General features: G+C 41.7%; 1 protein-coding gene across 2 annotated transcripts; it reads left to right on the plus strand.

Annotated features, from left to right (window-relative positions):
• Nucleotides 1-26: 26 nt before the first annotated feature.
• MCFD2 (multiple coagulation factor deficiency 2, ER cargo receptor complex subunit) lies at nt 27-6,684 on the plus strand. 2 transcript variants are annotated; one of them, XM_050951967.1, is made up of 5 exons: nt 38-132; nt 893-1,035; nt 3,445-3,581; nt 4,397-4,556; nt 5,182-6,684. In XM_050951967.1, exons 3-5 carry the CDS (start codon nt 3,451-3,453, stop codon nt 5,311-5,313), a joined length of 423 nt encoding a protein of 140 aa, XP_050807924.1. In that variant the 5' UTR covers nt 38-132; nt 893-1,035; nt 3,445-3,450; the 3' UTR covers nt 5,314-6,684. The 2 variants fall into 2 exon arrangements, with proteins under 2 accessions (XP_050807923.1, XP_050807924.1); XM_050951966.1 differs by lacking the exon at nt 893-1,035 and having other exon boundaries at nt 27-132.
• The last annotated feature ends 9,010 nt before the right edge of the window (nt 6,685-15,694 follow it).

Below are 15,694 nucleotides of genomic sequence, written 5' to 3' on the forward strand. Positions count from 1 at the left end.
GGGGGTGTGGCAAGACGCGAGTGTGCGTCGGGTCAAAGATGAACCTGGGGATGGTGGCTGACCTGGCCCAATCCCTATCGCACCTGCCTGTGACTTCGCGCCCTGTGCTGGGACATTGTACCTGCGTAGCCGGTGAGTGCGGGGCCGTTCCTCACACCGCGGGGAGTCAGGGCGGGGGGGCCGCCACAGCCTCAGCGCTCAGCGGCGGGGACCGGCCACGGCCGGGCTGAGCTCGGGTGCGATGAGTTTGTGAGGGGCTGGCGGAGCCGGGGCAGCCGCAGGCGGTGTCAGCGGCCGGGGTAGGAACCTGCCTCTGCCCGCCCGCTCCCTGTGGTCTCCCGCGCTGGGTGCCCCCCACATCGGGCAAGACGTCACGGGGCGAGAGGCGCGGAGGGAGCCGGCCCAGGTGACTCGCCCAGGATCAATGGCAGAGACCTGGTCACGCGTGGTCCCCTCTGTCCCCTGCCGCCGGGGAGGCCTCAGGGCCATGACGTGGGGTGGGGTGTTTGGGGGTGTCTAGTAGCAGGAGTCGCGCTAGAGTAACATGTAGGTGGAAACGTGCCCTGGCAGCGAAAGCAATTAACTGAAATGAATGACTAATCCTGCAGTCACTGCTCACGTGCCTCCTGGTCACTTTTCCTGCTAATCGTTTGTAAATTGTAGTGAGGTTGAGTAGTGGGGCTGTATTTTTATTTTTTACAAAGCTTCAACTCATTAAGGCGAACGTCTGGATTTCAGTACATTTTAAACTAAAATGTTTTAAATAGGCATGTCCCTTACAAGCTAACAGTAGGAGATGTTCAGGATTCTCTGTCAAAATCTCTGCTGGTGTAAGTGAATTGAAGTCAGGGGAGTTATGTCTGCAGAAAACTTGGTCCTCCTTTATTCTCAGTTTACAGCTGGGGAAACTGAAGCAGAGAATTTGAGAGTTGCCATATATCATGTAGTGAATCAGTGGCGGAGGTGACAACAGAACTCAAGCTTTCCTGGATCATCCTACATGTCTAAACAAAAGTTGATCTTCTTTAACTGAAGGTGGTTTTGTTTGTTTTTAAACTTTTGTGGATGCTCTATTTTCAATGTAAAAATTTCTTATTTCAGTTAAACTGTTCCTGAGTGCCAAAAACTAAACAAATCAGTCACATGTGTACCTAAATAAGAGTTTGCACTAGTGTAAAGTATAACACTTTAAATTCATCCCTTCTGTAATACTGGTGCAACTTTCTCATGGAGAGAAGACCTTAGAAACCACTGAAGCAAAAATGAAATTAATCACTCATTGAACAGCATGTGAATATGGGGGTTTTCCACCAGTTTAACTAAGGCTATGTCTACACTAGAGAGCTTAGTGGTACAACTGTACTGATACAGTGGCATCACTGTAAGATCTCCTGTGTAGCCGCTCTATCCCGATGGGACAGTGCTCTCCTGTCAATATGATTAAACCACCCCTAACGGGCGGTGGTAGCTATGTTGGTGGAAAAGCATCTTCTGCCAACGTTGCACTGTCCGACCACAGCTTCTGTTGGTGTAACTTATGTCACTTAAGAGAGTGGGTTTTTTCACACCCCTGAGCAACACAAGTTATATCAACAAAAATGCTAGTGTAGATATAGCCTTAATCTTACTTTAAAAACAGTTTTAAATTAAACCAGTGCAACTTTCTCATCTAGATAAAGCCTCTGACCGTGCTGCCTCTAACCTATAACTTTTTTCAGTCCAAACACAATTAGCTAAATGATTTGCTGCTGTGCTATTTTATGTGTCTATAGTCTTTCAGAATGCTGTTGTACATGTGGCACCACTGGAGTGCTGTCTTGCCTTGTACACCAGACACACCATACCTGTTAATGAATTGTAGCAAACCAATTAGTGAATTGCAGTCTTAAGGATTGTGGGATTTGTTCTAAACAGAAGGATTCAGTTCACCTTTCAATGAGCAATTACAGTGATCCGAAGAAGTGAGCTGTAGCTCACGAAAGCTCAGGCTGAAATAAATTTGTTAGTCTCTAAGGTGCCACAAGTACTTCTGTTCTTTTTACAGTGACTATGTTAGTGTCCTGATGAAAAGATGTTTTTTTTCCTTGCTGTTTTTTCTGTTATCAAAGACAAAGAAGATGGTTCAGGGGACCTGTGAAGAAATATTTGATCCATTCCAAATGCCTAGTTAATAAAAACTAATATTTTCATAAGTTATGCAAACTCCGTGTAGCATGCTGGCAGTAAGCCATAGAATTGTGAAAGCTGCCATTAGTATATGCATCTCTGGAACTACTAACTGACTTGCTACTGCAGCTCAAAGTGATAGCAAACCTTCTGACAAACAAATAGTAATAGCAAATAGGTAAATATCACTTTGTACTTCTATCTTAGTCCTGATTTATTACAGGCATTCACTCTTCAGGGACCTTTCTGAAAAAGTACATCAGTGTTGTTTCATGGTAGTGTTCATCTTTATAATTTTTGTCCTAGTTCTTATTAATCCATTCTGTATGAAGCACTTATTTTGCTTTCACCTATATTAAATTCCATTACTTATGCCATGATTTATGATTTATACTTTTTCATGAGAAAGCTACATTAATGAGTGCCAAGTGTTTCAATAGTGTATCAAATTTTTGTACACTAATTACATATTATATCATAGCAAAATACTGGACACATCACCCTAGAATTTGGGTAGTCGCACTACACTTTCAAAATAGCCACTTTGTCACTGAACAGAGCCACAAAAGAATTGAAACACAGACTACAATAACATATGAACTCTATTAACCAACAGTGCATTATAAAATTATTTAAGGTTCATTAATGTAGCCTAATAAAACTTAGCTTTGACTGTTGTAATTTAATCATTAGTTTAAAAAAATCTCTTTCTTTAGATGTCTGTTCTAATTTTAAACTGGTATTTGAGCATTTCTACTGCTGCTCTTTTTTTTTAATATTTCCAGTAGTGTTTATGATCTTGTGCAACACCTTTATTCAAACTCAAGAAAGGAGACATACTTGGACCAACTGAGATTTTAGGAAAATACTGTAAAATGCATCTAGGCTGTTTGACTAGAAGACACTTAGAGTCACAAGTAATTGTTGTGGCTTTGGCTTCTGGGAAGATTAGCAGCTGCATATTTCCAACCTGAAAATGTAGTTTCTGAGAATTATCCCAGATGTTTGGTTTTTTTTAATTGGCTTTTGGAGAGACTGAAGAAATTCTTGGTTGCAGCCCTTCTGTTTTCTGATGGGGAAAATACTAGACATTACACCCAGTTTTATAGCCTAGCACAAAAAGTGGGCTTTTTAAGTAGTATTAATGAAAAATATACTTGCATCCTACAATTTTATTAGGGATTTTATATGCCCATTATGTTCATTACGTTGGAAAATCTTGCATTTTATTGAGTATATTTTTCATAGGTATTAATGTATATATTTTCCTCTTGCTAGGAGATCATGATGGCTTCAAGGATGTTTAGCATCTATTTGCTATTCTGTCTAGTGTCTGCATTCTTGATCTCCTCTGTAGCTGAGGAGAGTCATCAAGCAAATATTCACCTTGATAAGAACCTAGTACAAGACAAAGAGTATGTATTTTGCATTCTGTAAATGTAAATGTGTATTGCTCAGTAATTCACTTTGAACTTGGAGACTCCAGTATACCGTGAGACTCAGGAGCCTGGTAGCCCTGTCTACACAGTATGGAGAATCTCTTAGCTATACACACTGTTATTCCTTGTATGTACTGGCCATGGAAAACATTCTGGGGGGAAGTGTATATTATGAACACTTATGGGGTGAGATTCTCATCCTCTCTCCTCTTTACAGTGGATAGAAAAGCCAGATCATCCTAAAGGGGCCCTAAAAGCTGATGGTGGGTAAGGATTCACCCAGTACAGGCTGTGTGGAAGACAGTCATGAGGAGATATACCTATCTCACAGAGCTGGAAGGGACCCTGAAAGGTCATTGAGTCCAGCCCCCTGTCTTCACTAGCGGGACCAAGTACTGATTTTGCCCCAGATCCCTAAGTGGCCCCCTCAAGGATTGAACTCATAACCCTGGGTTTAGCAGGCCAGTGCTTAAACCACTGAGCTATCCCTCCCACCTCAAAGGAGATAGCCTTGGGAGGCTACTGTAACTTAGGTGGGCCCCCAGCACTGTCTAAATTATATCAGAGATCTCTCTAGCCCCTTTAGCATATCAGTATCAAGAGGGCACAATGGTGGCTTAGAACCAGCATACACTTGCAGACCAGGGGGAGAGAAGATCTGTGCCACATATCTAAGAGATTCAATACAGAATCTCATCCAAAGTGTTGTAGACTATTTCCCTGATCAAAGAACAGTTAAATATAAACAGGCCTTTAAATATTAACTAGCTGGCATTACTTTTTATTTTCAGCCACATCATGGAACACTTAGAAGGTGTAATTGACAAACCAGAATCTGAGATGTCCCCACAGGAGTTGCAGCTCCATTACTTCAAAATGCATGATTATGATGGCAATAATTTACTTGATGGATTAGAACTTGCCACTGCTATATCACATGTACATAAAGAGGTGAGCAGTATTTATAACAGCCCATGTGTCTCTTCAAAATAATGAGTTCTCAAAAGTAGTTCCAATTAGAACATGTATTTTCTGTGTAGTCATATTTTCTGTAATATCAGTCTTGTTTAGTGTTATAAAAGTACTAAGTAAACCATATCTGTAACTTTACAATCATTGCCCCAGAGGGGCCCTATCCTAGCTTAGCGTTGTGGCCTGCTAGGGTGAATGTGGCCTGGAAGAGCATGATGACTATGCAGAGGAGAGAACAGCCTGGAGGGCAGAGGTAGAAAGGGGAGTTACTAGCTGGTTGAACAGTATGTTGCAGTGCTGTTGTGAAACATGCCTCTTTGCTGCAAGTCTGTATCTCCACCTCTTCAGGTTGGCAGCCCCTTATTTGAAGTCAAATATTTTCAAAACCCTCTTACACCTACTATAAAAGTATGTTATAGGGGTGGGTGGGTGTGTACTAGTTTTAAGAGAGTGATAGAGAATATTTGACCTTGAAGAATAACTCTGTAAGTGGAATGAGGGAGCCAGATATTCTTTGCTTTAGATGTAATACAACTTTCAGCCTTCCTTGGCACTGCAACCCACTGATTGAGAGGAACTGCTGTAACTAATATCTTTCTCGTAGGAAGGTGGTGAACACTCCCAGGCAATGAAAGAAGAGGAGTTAATTAGTCTAATTGATGATGTCTTACGAGATGATGACAAAAATAACGATGGATACATTGATTATGCTGAGTTTGCAAAATCACTGGAATAAGTGTTTGGTTTTTTTTTAATTTCTTCTAGTTATATGCAAATGTGACCCAGTATAATGTGACTTATTACAGTCTATTATAAACTAATTGTACAAGCCACCCTCTGTGCAGTATTAATGGTAGGAAGATATGTTCTTATTCCACTCTAATTCTTTAGGTTGAAATATCTGTGTTAGTGAGGAAAGAACACTACATACATCAGAAGTGATGGAATTACACTTGACTAAAAGTAACTAGCTATCTCAATCTTGAAAGTGCTAATATGAAAAATTACTAATTACATATGCTTCAGCATCAGTTGGCAAACTATTTTACATTTCTAGTGTAAGGATAGAGGAAAATAGTCTACTTTCTCACTATCAGTTAAGAGCCCTAATTTAGAAAATGCCAGGAAAGCAAGAAAATATGAACACGTGACTGTAGTGCTCCTTTACTAGAAAAATTCTTCCTAGCTCCACATTAAACATACAACTTACTAGAAATAAAACTTGTATATAAGTACAAAAATTCAAAACATAGAAATGGTAAGATAAAAAAATTGAATGTGGTTTATGAACTTTTAAATGACAATACCCTATGGAGTTCAAGTCTTGCAAAAATAAATATTTTTAATACCCATTTATATTTTTCAACTTCCTCCCATAGGTCAGGTTTTTCTATAGGTAGTACTTTACTGGATTTTTCTCTACCCTAAATGATCTTTTTAAGAAAACATTAGTATTTTTTATTACATTTATTGCTGTAGCATTTAATAGAATAGTTTCTGAAAATTCATTTTGAAGTTCATGTTATCAAATTGGTTTAATACAACACTTCTGTTTAGTTTTTTCTATACCAGGGACTGCTCTTATGTTATAGTATTATTCAGCACAACAGTATAATCTAAGACAGTAATACTGCCTTGTTAAGGTTCATATTGATGTATCTTGACACACATGGTGTTATTTTTAGACAAAATACAAAGTATTTCATTACTAACACTTTGAACAGCTTAAAGATACTTGAATTATCTGCTTACGAAAATGGTCGTAGGAGTATTTTCAATGTTTTGGTTCAACAAGACTCAAGTCAAGCAGATTTAAGTACAGAAGTGATGTGCTGCTGCTTTTTTTTGACACTGTCTTAAGTGTAGCTTAAAAATCTTAGTGCATCAAGCAGTCAGGTTCATGACAAAGAATCTAAATGCAGGCTTTTCTGTAAAGACATTTTCTGTATAAAACTGTTCTTATGAGGAAAAATGTATTTGTAAAGTTTCCTGTTTAAATGTTTGTGCAATGAAAACGGTGGGTCAGATTCTTGTGATATTTCCTTATTTTGACAGATTTGTATAATGGCTTATGCGGGATATACAAGCAATAAAATTTTGAAGCTGATGCAATAGCTTGAAGTTGAAAGAATTATACAAGAATACTTTCCACTTAAAAAAATCTACCCAATTCTACCAGCTGAATTTCCTTGCTCCTATTATTTGTATTACTGTAGTGAACAGGGTCCCTAATCATGGAGTAGGACTGCATTATGCTTTGTATTGTACAATATAGAAGAAAAGATGATCTTTGCCCCAAGAAGTTTAAGACAAGAGACTGACAAATGGAGGAAGTACAAGGAAACAATGAGACAGTATTGGTAAGCATAATAGGTAGTGGCGCTAGCACACCAGTGCCCTAACCTTGTTTCTCATGTACCTAAAAAAAAATATGAATAAAAACCAGTCTGGGGATATGACCCTCTTTGCTCGATAAAATCATCATTTCTGGGAGCATGTAGCTTTACAAAGATTCTTCTCAGTGAGGTTATCTTGATAAAATTAATGTCAGTTCACTTTAGACAATTGAAAAAGTCAACTCTAGTGCCCATCTAGGAGGTCATCTAGTCTAACCCCCTCCTCAAAGCAGGACCAACCCCAACTAAATCATCCCAGCCTGGGCTTTATCAAGCTAGGCCTCATAAAACACTAAGGATAGAGGTTCCGCTACCTCCCTAGGTAACCCATTTCAGTGCTTCACCATCCTCTTAGTGAAATAGTTTTTTCTAATATCTAACCTAGACATCCCCCCACTGCAACTTGAGACCATTGCTCCTTGTTTTGTCATCTGCCACCACTGAGAACAGGCTAGCTCCATCCTCTTTGGAACCCCCTTTCAGGTAGCTGAAGGCTGCTGTCAAATCCCCCCTCTCTCTTCTTTTCTGAAGACTAGCTAAGCCCAGTTTCCTCAGCCTCCCCTAATCATTTTTGTTGCCCTCCACTGGACTCTCCAATTTGTCCGTATCCTTTCTGTAGTGTGGGGACCAAAACTGGATGGAATACTCCAGATTTGGCCTCACCAGTGCCGAATGGAGGGGAATAATCACTTCCCTCAATCTGCTGCAAATGCTCCTACTAATGCAGCCCAATATGCCATTAGTGTTCTTGGCAACAAGGGAACACTGACTCATATCCAGCTTCTCGTCCACTGTAACCCCCAGGTCCTTTTCTGCAGAACTGCCTCTTAGCCAGTCAGTCCCCAGCTTGTAGCAGTGCATGGGATTCTTCCATCCTAAGTGCCAGACTCTGCACTTGTCCTTTTTGATCTTCATCAGATTTCTTTTTGCCCAATCCTTCAATTTATCTAGGTCACTCTGGACCCTATCCCTACCCTCCACAGTATTTACCTCTCCCCACAGCTTAGTGTCATCCACAGACTTGCTGAGGGTGCAATCCATCCCATCATCCAGATCATTAATGGAGACATTGAACCCAGCCCCAGGACTGATCCCTGGGGCACTCTGCTTGATAACGGCTGACAACTATACATCTAGCTGTTGATCACTACCCATTGAGACCGATGATCTAATCAGCTTTCTATCCACCTTATAGTCCATTCATCCAATCCATACTTTTTTAACTTGCTGGCAAGAATACTGTGGGAGACTGTAGCAAAAGCTTTGCTAAAGTCGAGGTATATCCACAGAGCCAGTTATCTGATCATGGAAGGCAATCAGGTTGGTCAGGCATGACTTGCCCTTAGTGAATCCATGTTGACTGTTCCCGATCACCTTTCTCTCCTTCAAGTGCTTCAAGATGGATTCCTTAAGGACTTGCTCCATGATTTTTCCAGGGACTGAGGTGAAGCTATAGGTCCCTGGATTCTCCTTCTTCCCTTTTTTAAAGGTGGGCACTATATTTGCCTTTTTCCAATTGTCCGGGACCTCTCCTGATCACCACAAGTTTTCAAAGATAATGACCAATGGCTCCGCAAACACATCAGCGAACTCCCTCAGCACCCTCAGGTACATTGTCCAGCTTTTCTAAATAGTCCTTAACCTGTTCTTTCCCCACTAAGTGCTGCTCACCTCCTCCCCATACTATGCTGCCCAATGCAGGAGTCTGGGAGCTGACCTTGTTCTGTGAAGACCGAGGCAAAAAAAGCATTGAGTACTTCAGCTTTTTCCACATCATCTGTCACTAGTTGGCCTCCAGGGTCGGCCCTAGGCACGAGCATTCCAAGCATGTGCTTGGGAGGGGGGCACTTTACAAGGGGTGGCACTGCAGCTTTTTTGTTTCTTTCTTTGTTTTGTTTCCTTTGGCAATGGCACTCCGGCCCCCCTTTTTAAATTTATTTTTAATTTAATTTTATTTTTTCGCTTGGGGCGGCAAAAAACATGGAGCCGGCCCTGGTGGCCTCCCCCATTCAGTAGGGGTCCCACACTTTCCCTGACTACCTTCTTGTTGCTAATAGACTTGTAGGAACCCTTCTTGTTACACTTCACATGGCTTGATAACTGCAACTCCAATTGTGCTTTGGCCTTCCTGATTACACTCCTGCATGCTCGAGCAATATTTTTATACTTCTCCCTAGTCATTTGTCCAAGTTTCCACTTCTTGTAAGCTTCCTTTTTGTGTTTAAGCTCTCCGAAGATTTATCTGTTAAGCCAAGCGGTCGCCTGCCATATTTGCTATTCTTTCTGCACAGTGGGATGGTTTGTCCCTGTGCCCTCTATAAGGCTTCTTTAAAATACAGCCAGCTCTCCTGGACTCCTTTCCCCCTCTTTTTAGCCTCCCAGGGGATCCTGCCCATGAGTTCCCTGAAGGAGTCAAAGTCTGCTTTTCTGAAGTCCAGGGTCCGTATTCTTCTGCTCTCCTTTCTTCCTTTGTCAGAAGAAGAAGTGGGACCGTTAAACACTGAGGATGGAAAGGAGGTTAAGGATAACCTAGGCATGGCCCAATATCTAAATAAGTACTTTGCCTCTGTCTTTAATAAGGCTAATGAGCTTAGGGATAATGGAAGGATGACAAACGGGAATGAGGATATGGAGGTGGATATTACCACATCTGAGGTAGAAGCCAAACTGGAACAGCTTAATGGGACAAAATCGGAGGGCCCAGATAGTCTTCATCCAAGAATATTAAAGGAACTGGCACATGAAATTGCAAGCCCGTTAGCGAGAATTTTTAATGAATCGGTAAACTCGGGTTGTACCGTACGACTGGAGAATTGCTAACATAGTTCCTATCCTTAAGAAAGGGAAAAAATGTGATCTGAGTAACTATAGGCCTGTTAGTTTGACATCTGTAGTATGTAAGGTCTTGGAAAAAATTTTGAAGGAGAAAGTAGTTAAGGACATTGAGGTCAATGGTAATTGGGACAAGTTACAACATGGTTTTACTAAAGGTAGATCGTGCCAAACCAACCTGACGACCTTCTTTGAGAAGGTGACAGATTATTTAGACAAAGGAAATGCAGTAGACCTAATTTACCTCGATTTTAGTAAGGCATTTGACACGGTTCCACATAGGGAATTATTAGTTAAATTGGAGAAGATGGGGATCAATATGAAAATTGGAAGGTGGATAAGGAATTGGTTAAAGGGGAGACTACAACGGGTAGTGCTGAAGGGTGAACTGTCAGGCTGGAAGGAGGTTACTAGTGGAATTCCTCAAGGATCGGTTTTGGGACCAATCTTATTTAACCTTTTTATTACTGACCTTGGCACAAAAAGTGGGAATGTGCTAATAAAGTTTGCGGATGACACAAAGCTGGGGGGTATTGCTAACACAGAGAAGGACCGGCATATCGTGCAGGAAGATCTGGATGACCTTGTAAACTGGAGAAATAGTAAAAGGATGAAATTTAATAGTGAAAAGTGCAAGGTCATGCACTTAGGGATTAATAATAAGAATTTTAGATATACATTGGGGACGCATCAGTTGGAAGCAACAGAGGAGGAGAAGGACCTTGGAGTATTGGTTGATCGCAGGATGACTATGAGCCGCCAATGTGATATGTCCATTAAAAAAGCTAATGCGGTTTTAAGATGCATCAGGCGAGGCATTTCCAGCAAAGATAAGGAGGTGTTAGTGCCGTTATATAAGGCACTGGTGAGACCTCACCTGGAATACTGTGTGCAGTTCTGGTCTCCCATGTTTAAGAAGGATGAATTCAAACTGGAACAGGTTCAGAGACGGGCTACTAGAATGATCTGAGGAATGGAAAACCTGTCATATGAAAGGAGACTCAAAGAGCTTGGCTTGTTTGGTCTAGCCAAAAGAAGACTGAGGGGGGATATGCTTGCTCTTTATAACTATATCAGAGGGATTAATATTAGGGAGGGAGAGGAATTATTTAAGCTTAGTACCAATGTAGACACAAGAACAAATGGGTATAAACTGGACACTAGGAAGTTTAGACTTGAAATTAGACGAAGGTTTCTAACCATTAGAGGAGTGAAGTTCTGGAACAGCCTTCCAAGGGGAGTAGTGGGGGCAAAAGACATATCTGGCTTTAAGACTAAGCTTGATAAGTTTATGGAAGGGATGGTATGATGGCATAGCTTAATTTTGGCAACTGATCTTTGATTATCAGCAGATAAGTATGCCATTTGGGCGGTGATGGGCTATTGGATGGGATGGGATCAGAGTTACTGCGGAGAATTCTTTCCTGATGGCTGGTGAGTCTTGCCCACATGCTCAGGGTTTAGCTGATCGCTATAGTTGGGGTCGGGAAGGAATTTTCCTCCAGGGCAGATTGGCAGAGGCCCTGGAGGTTTTTCGCCTTCCCCTGCAGCGTGGGGCATGGGTCACTTGCTGGTGGATTCTCTGCAGCTTGAGGTCTTCAAACCACAATTTGAGGACTTCAGTAACTCAGACATAGGTTAGGGGTTTGTTATAGAAGTGGATGGGTAGGGTTCTGTTTCCTGCTTTTGTGGAGGAGGTCAGACTAGATGATCACATTGGTCCCTTCTGACCTTAAAGTCTATGAGTCAGGATCCTGAACTCAACCGTCTCATGGTCACTGCTGCCCAGGTTGCCGCCCGCTTCTACTTCTACCAATTCTTCCTTGTTTGTGAGTAGCAGGTCAATAGGAGCACAGCGCGTAGTTGGTTCCTCCAGCACTTACACGAAGAAGTTGTCCCCAACATTCTCCAAAAACTTCTTGGATTGTCTGTGAACTACTGTATTGCTCTCCCAGCAGATGTTAGGGTGATTGAAGTCCTCCATGAGAACCAGGGCCTGTGATCTGCAAATTTGTTAGTTGTCCGAAGAAAGCCTCTTCTACCTCATCCTCTTGGTCTGGTAGTCTATAGCAGATACCCACCATGACATCACCCTTGTTACTCTCACCTCTAAACTTAACCCAAAGACTCTCAACAGGCTTTGCTCCAGTTTCATACTGGAGCTCTGAGCAATCATACTGCTCTCTTATATACAGTGCAACTCCTCCACCTTTTCTCCCACGCCTGTCCTTCCTGAACAGTTTATACCCGTGATAGTGCTCCAGTCATGTGAGTTATCCTCCAAGTCTCTGTTATTCCAATCACATAGTTCCTTGATTGTGCCAGGACTTCCAATTTTTCCTGTTTGTTTCCCAGGCTTCTTGCATTCACGTACAGGCAACTAAGATAACTAGCTGATTATCCCACTTTCTCAGTATGAATCAGGAGGCCTCCCAGATAGACCCCCCTTCTTGCGTTTCCTCCCGATATCACATTTCCCCACTTACTTCAAGGCTTAGGTCTCCATCCCCTGGCAAACCTAGTTTAAAGCCCTGCTCACGAGGTTAGCAAGCCTGTCTGCAAAGATGCTCTTTCCTCTCTTCTTTAGGTGGATCCCATCTCTTCCTAGCAATCCTTCTTCCTGGAACAACATCCCATGATCAAAGAATCCAAAGCCCTCTCTCTGACACCACCTGCACAACCAAGCATTTACCTCCACACTTCGATGGTCCCTACCTGGGCTTTTTCCTTCAACAGGGACAATGGACAAGAACAAGACTTGAGCCTCAAACTCCTTTATCCTTTTTCCCAGAGCCACATAGTCTGCAGTGACCCACTCAAGGTCATTCTTGGCAGTATCATTGGTGTCACATGGAAAAGTAGGAAGGGGTAGCGGTCCAGGGGCTTTATCTGTCTTGGCAGACACTCCGTCACATCCTGATTCTAGCTCCAGGCAAGCAACACACTTCTTGAGTTTCCTGGTCTGAACAGCAGATGGATGACTTCATCAGGGAGTCCCTGACCACCACCCCCCATCTCCTCCTCTTGGGAGTGATGGTCATGGAACCCCCATTCCTAGGACAGTGCATGCCATGCCTTTCGGTTGATGGGGTTTCCCTCTGATCCCTTCCCTCAGTTGACTCTTCCAAACCATTCTCTGCCATAGTACTTGTGCAGAGAGCCTGAAAACGGTTTCTGACCTCTGTCTGCATTGGGGGTACATAGGTTTGCCTCTTTCTTCTACTGGAGGTCACATGCTGCCAATTTTCTTCTCCATTCTGCACTGTCCTCTCTGATTCTTTAGCATGCTGTGCCTGCAGTGCCAAACACTGACTTCTATCCAGAGAATCTTAATTATCTGTGATGCAACACAAGGTTGATACTTGAGTCTCTAGTCCTTTAATCTTCTCTTCCAATATGGAGACCAGCTTGCACTTCGTACAGACAAAGTCGCTTCTATCCTCTGGGAGCAAGACAAACATGGCACATCCTATACAGGTCCCAACATCTGATCGCTCACTATCCATAATGTCCTTCTAAGAACCTCTTCAGGTGTTGTATTTATTGCTCACAGAAGCCTGAGAGGCAAACACACTCTGCGGGATCTCCCCTCAAGAAAACTCTCAGGCAAACTCCCTTTATTGTCCCCTGTTCGCCACTCACTCAGTTTGCAACTGGCTGCTTTTTTTATTCTTCTGAAAATTCACACCAGGAGTTTATTTTTCTGTTTGTTATTGTCCTGCTCTCTAAACATGTCCAAATTCTGAACTGAATAATAAACAACCAATACATTTAAAAAAAATAGGATTGGTTCACAAACAGTTGTACAGAAAAATGGCAAAATTAATTAAAAAAAATATTCTGAGTGAATTCCACCAGCTCAATGCTTTTGTCATATGCAATATAACCACTAGATGGCATACGTGACACACCAAATCCTATTCTTTGCCGTACAGACACTCCCTGGGTTACGCAAACCTGACTTACGCAAAGCCGCACTTACGGAAAAGGTTCCATACGTTGTTTTTTTTGGCATAATTGTGGGTATACGTCCCCAACTTATGCAAAATTCAACTTAGGCAAGGTGTTCCGGAATGGAACGCTTGCGTAAGTTGGAGAGCATCTGTATATGAATTATAATGATTGACTCAGAGAACAATAAGAGCTATTAATACAGTATCATCTTACTATCCCTATTATAGTCAAGGGTCCCTTAATGTTTCCATTAAACAACCTTCACTTTTTTTGGATTTCTGGATTGCAAAAATGTGATATGAATTGAAATTTGGCTACCAGTAACTAACCTTCATTGTTTAGTGTATCTATTTTTGTAAATATATTTAAAGGAATGTCAAAGTAACTTGCATTGTCTTACTGTCAGCATAGTGTAATCCTTGAAAATAAATGTGAGGCAGGATGGCCTAAGCATCAGACTTGGAATTCCTTAGCACTCTGGAACCCCTTAGTTGAAATATGATTGGATCAATTTAAGCGAGATAGAGACAGTGAGCTTCTCCAATTTTGCGACTGTAACTATGCTCTGGATCTTTTAGAAAACCTATTAAATACGAAGATCTTGCTTGCTTTGCAGCAACATTAAAGATCCCATTTTGTAAGGTATAGGGATCTATCCTACTGTTTTAGGCCAAATTTTTATCTTAGAACCAGTATCCCTTTTATGCAGTATTCTGTGTTCTTGTTGTCTGCCCTCCACTCTAGAGATGGATATATATCTGTAGTGTTGTAAGTATATAGTATACAAAGAACTTTGGGGTCTTTTGTGATGCAAGAGTTGTCTATTATTTATTAGGACAAACATCTGTGGATTTTATCATCACAAAAATTCCATACAGAGTGAATTTCCGTTATAAGGACAGCTAAGAAAAATTGTGCTTCGGAAAGATGAGATTTCTTAATAGTGGCATTTTCTTTCCCTTCCCTCTCTGCATCCAATTATAAATCCTAATAGTTATCAGTATATACTGGAAGACCCCCCGCATTTGCGTGCAGAATTCTCACTAATCTCTGAGGCAGTTTGGCATGCAGATGGAAGTTAGTGTAATATATGACCCAAAATATATTAAACACTGCCATTGTAAAATGCAATGTAAATAAGACAGTGTTGCTGGCAAATATAACACTTTATAGCACTGCATCTTTTTACAGAAGGCATTACACATTCAAGGGATTTTACAAACCCCGGCCCAGAATTATTCCGGTTTCTTGGAAACCAGGCTGCAGGGCCCCAATATCCGCAAGTTTAGCCATAGCGGGGATATACACATCATAAGCAATCTCCAATCTCTGCACCATCAGGGCAGAGCCAGCTGGTGAAGCCCACAGAGTGGGTTGGGCCCATGACCCAGAAGATGTACTGATTCAGTGCATAATCTTTGGAGCCTTTGCCAATGGGATTCCTTTGGAGCTGTGGCTACAATATAAACCTGCTACCCTGGTGTAATTGCTGGGAGAGGTTTGCCCTTCTTGACTGGTGAAATCATCCCGAGGTGCAAGTGCCTCTGCAGACGAAAAGGTGGTGATGTAAATTACATCTCATTGTGCATGTGGGAGTGAATCATGACCTATAACTAATTAATTTCATGACAATCCATGAGGTAGCTAGATGCCATTGAAAGAGGCAGGTATCATTGAAATTTAGGGCTGGAAAGTAGAAACTTGAAAAGTTATCAAGGTGCTGAGGCAGGACCAGGTAAACCTAGACCATCCATGGCAGGTGTTTATCGAACCTGTTCTTAAAAATCTCCAATGATGGGGATTCCACAGCCTACCTTGGAAGCCAGTTCCAGAGCTTAACCATCCATATAGTTAGAAAGAGTTTCCAAATATATAACCTAAATCTCCCTTGCTGTAGATTAAGCCCATAACTTCTTGTCCTACTTTCACTGGACA

The sequence above is a fragment of the Gopherus flavomarginatus genome, chromosome 4 (assembly GCF_025201925.1).
Source record: "Gopherus flavomarginatus isolate rGopFla2 chromosome 4, rGopFla2.mat.asm, whole genome shotgun sequence".
NCBI lineage: Eukaryota > Metazoa > Chordata > Testudines > Testudinidae > Gopherus > Gopherus flavomarginatus.

Bases quoted from the DNA above. Each gene is read 5' to 3' on its own strand.
- MCFD2 (XM_050951966.1), top strand. From the start codon at position 3,451: ATGATGGCTTCAAGGATGTTTAGCATCTATTTGCTATTCTGTCTAGTG. The intron at 3,582-4,396 runs GTATGTATTTTG...TTTTATTTTCAG, and splicing joins AACCTAGTACAAGACAAAGA to CCACATCATGGAACACTTAG. The intron at 4,557-5,181 runs GTGAGCAGTATT...TCTTTCTCGTAG, and splicing joins TATCACATGTACATAAAGAG to GAAGGTGGTGAACACTCCCA.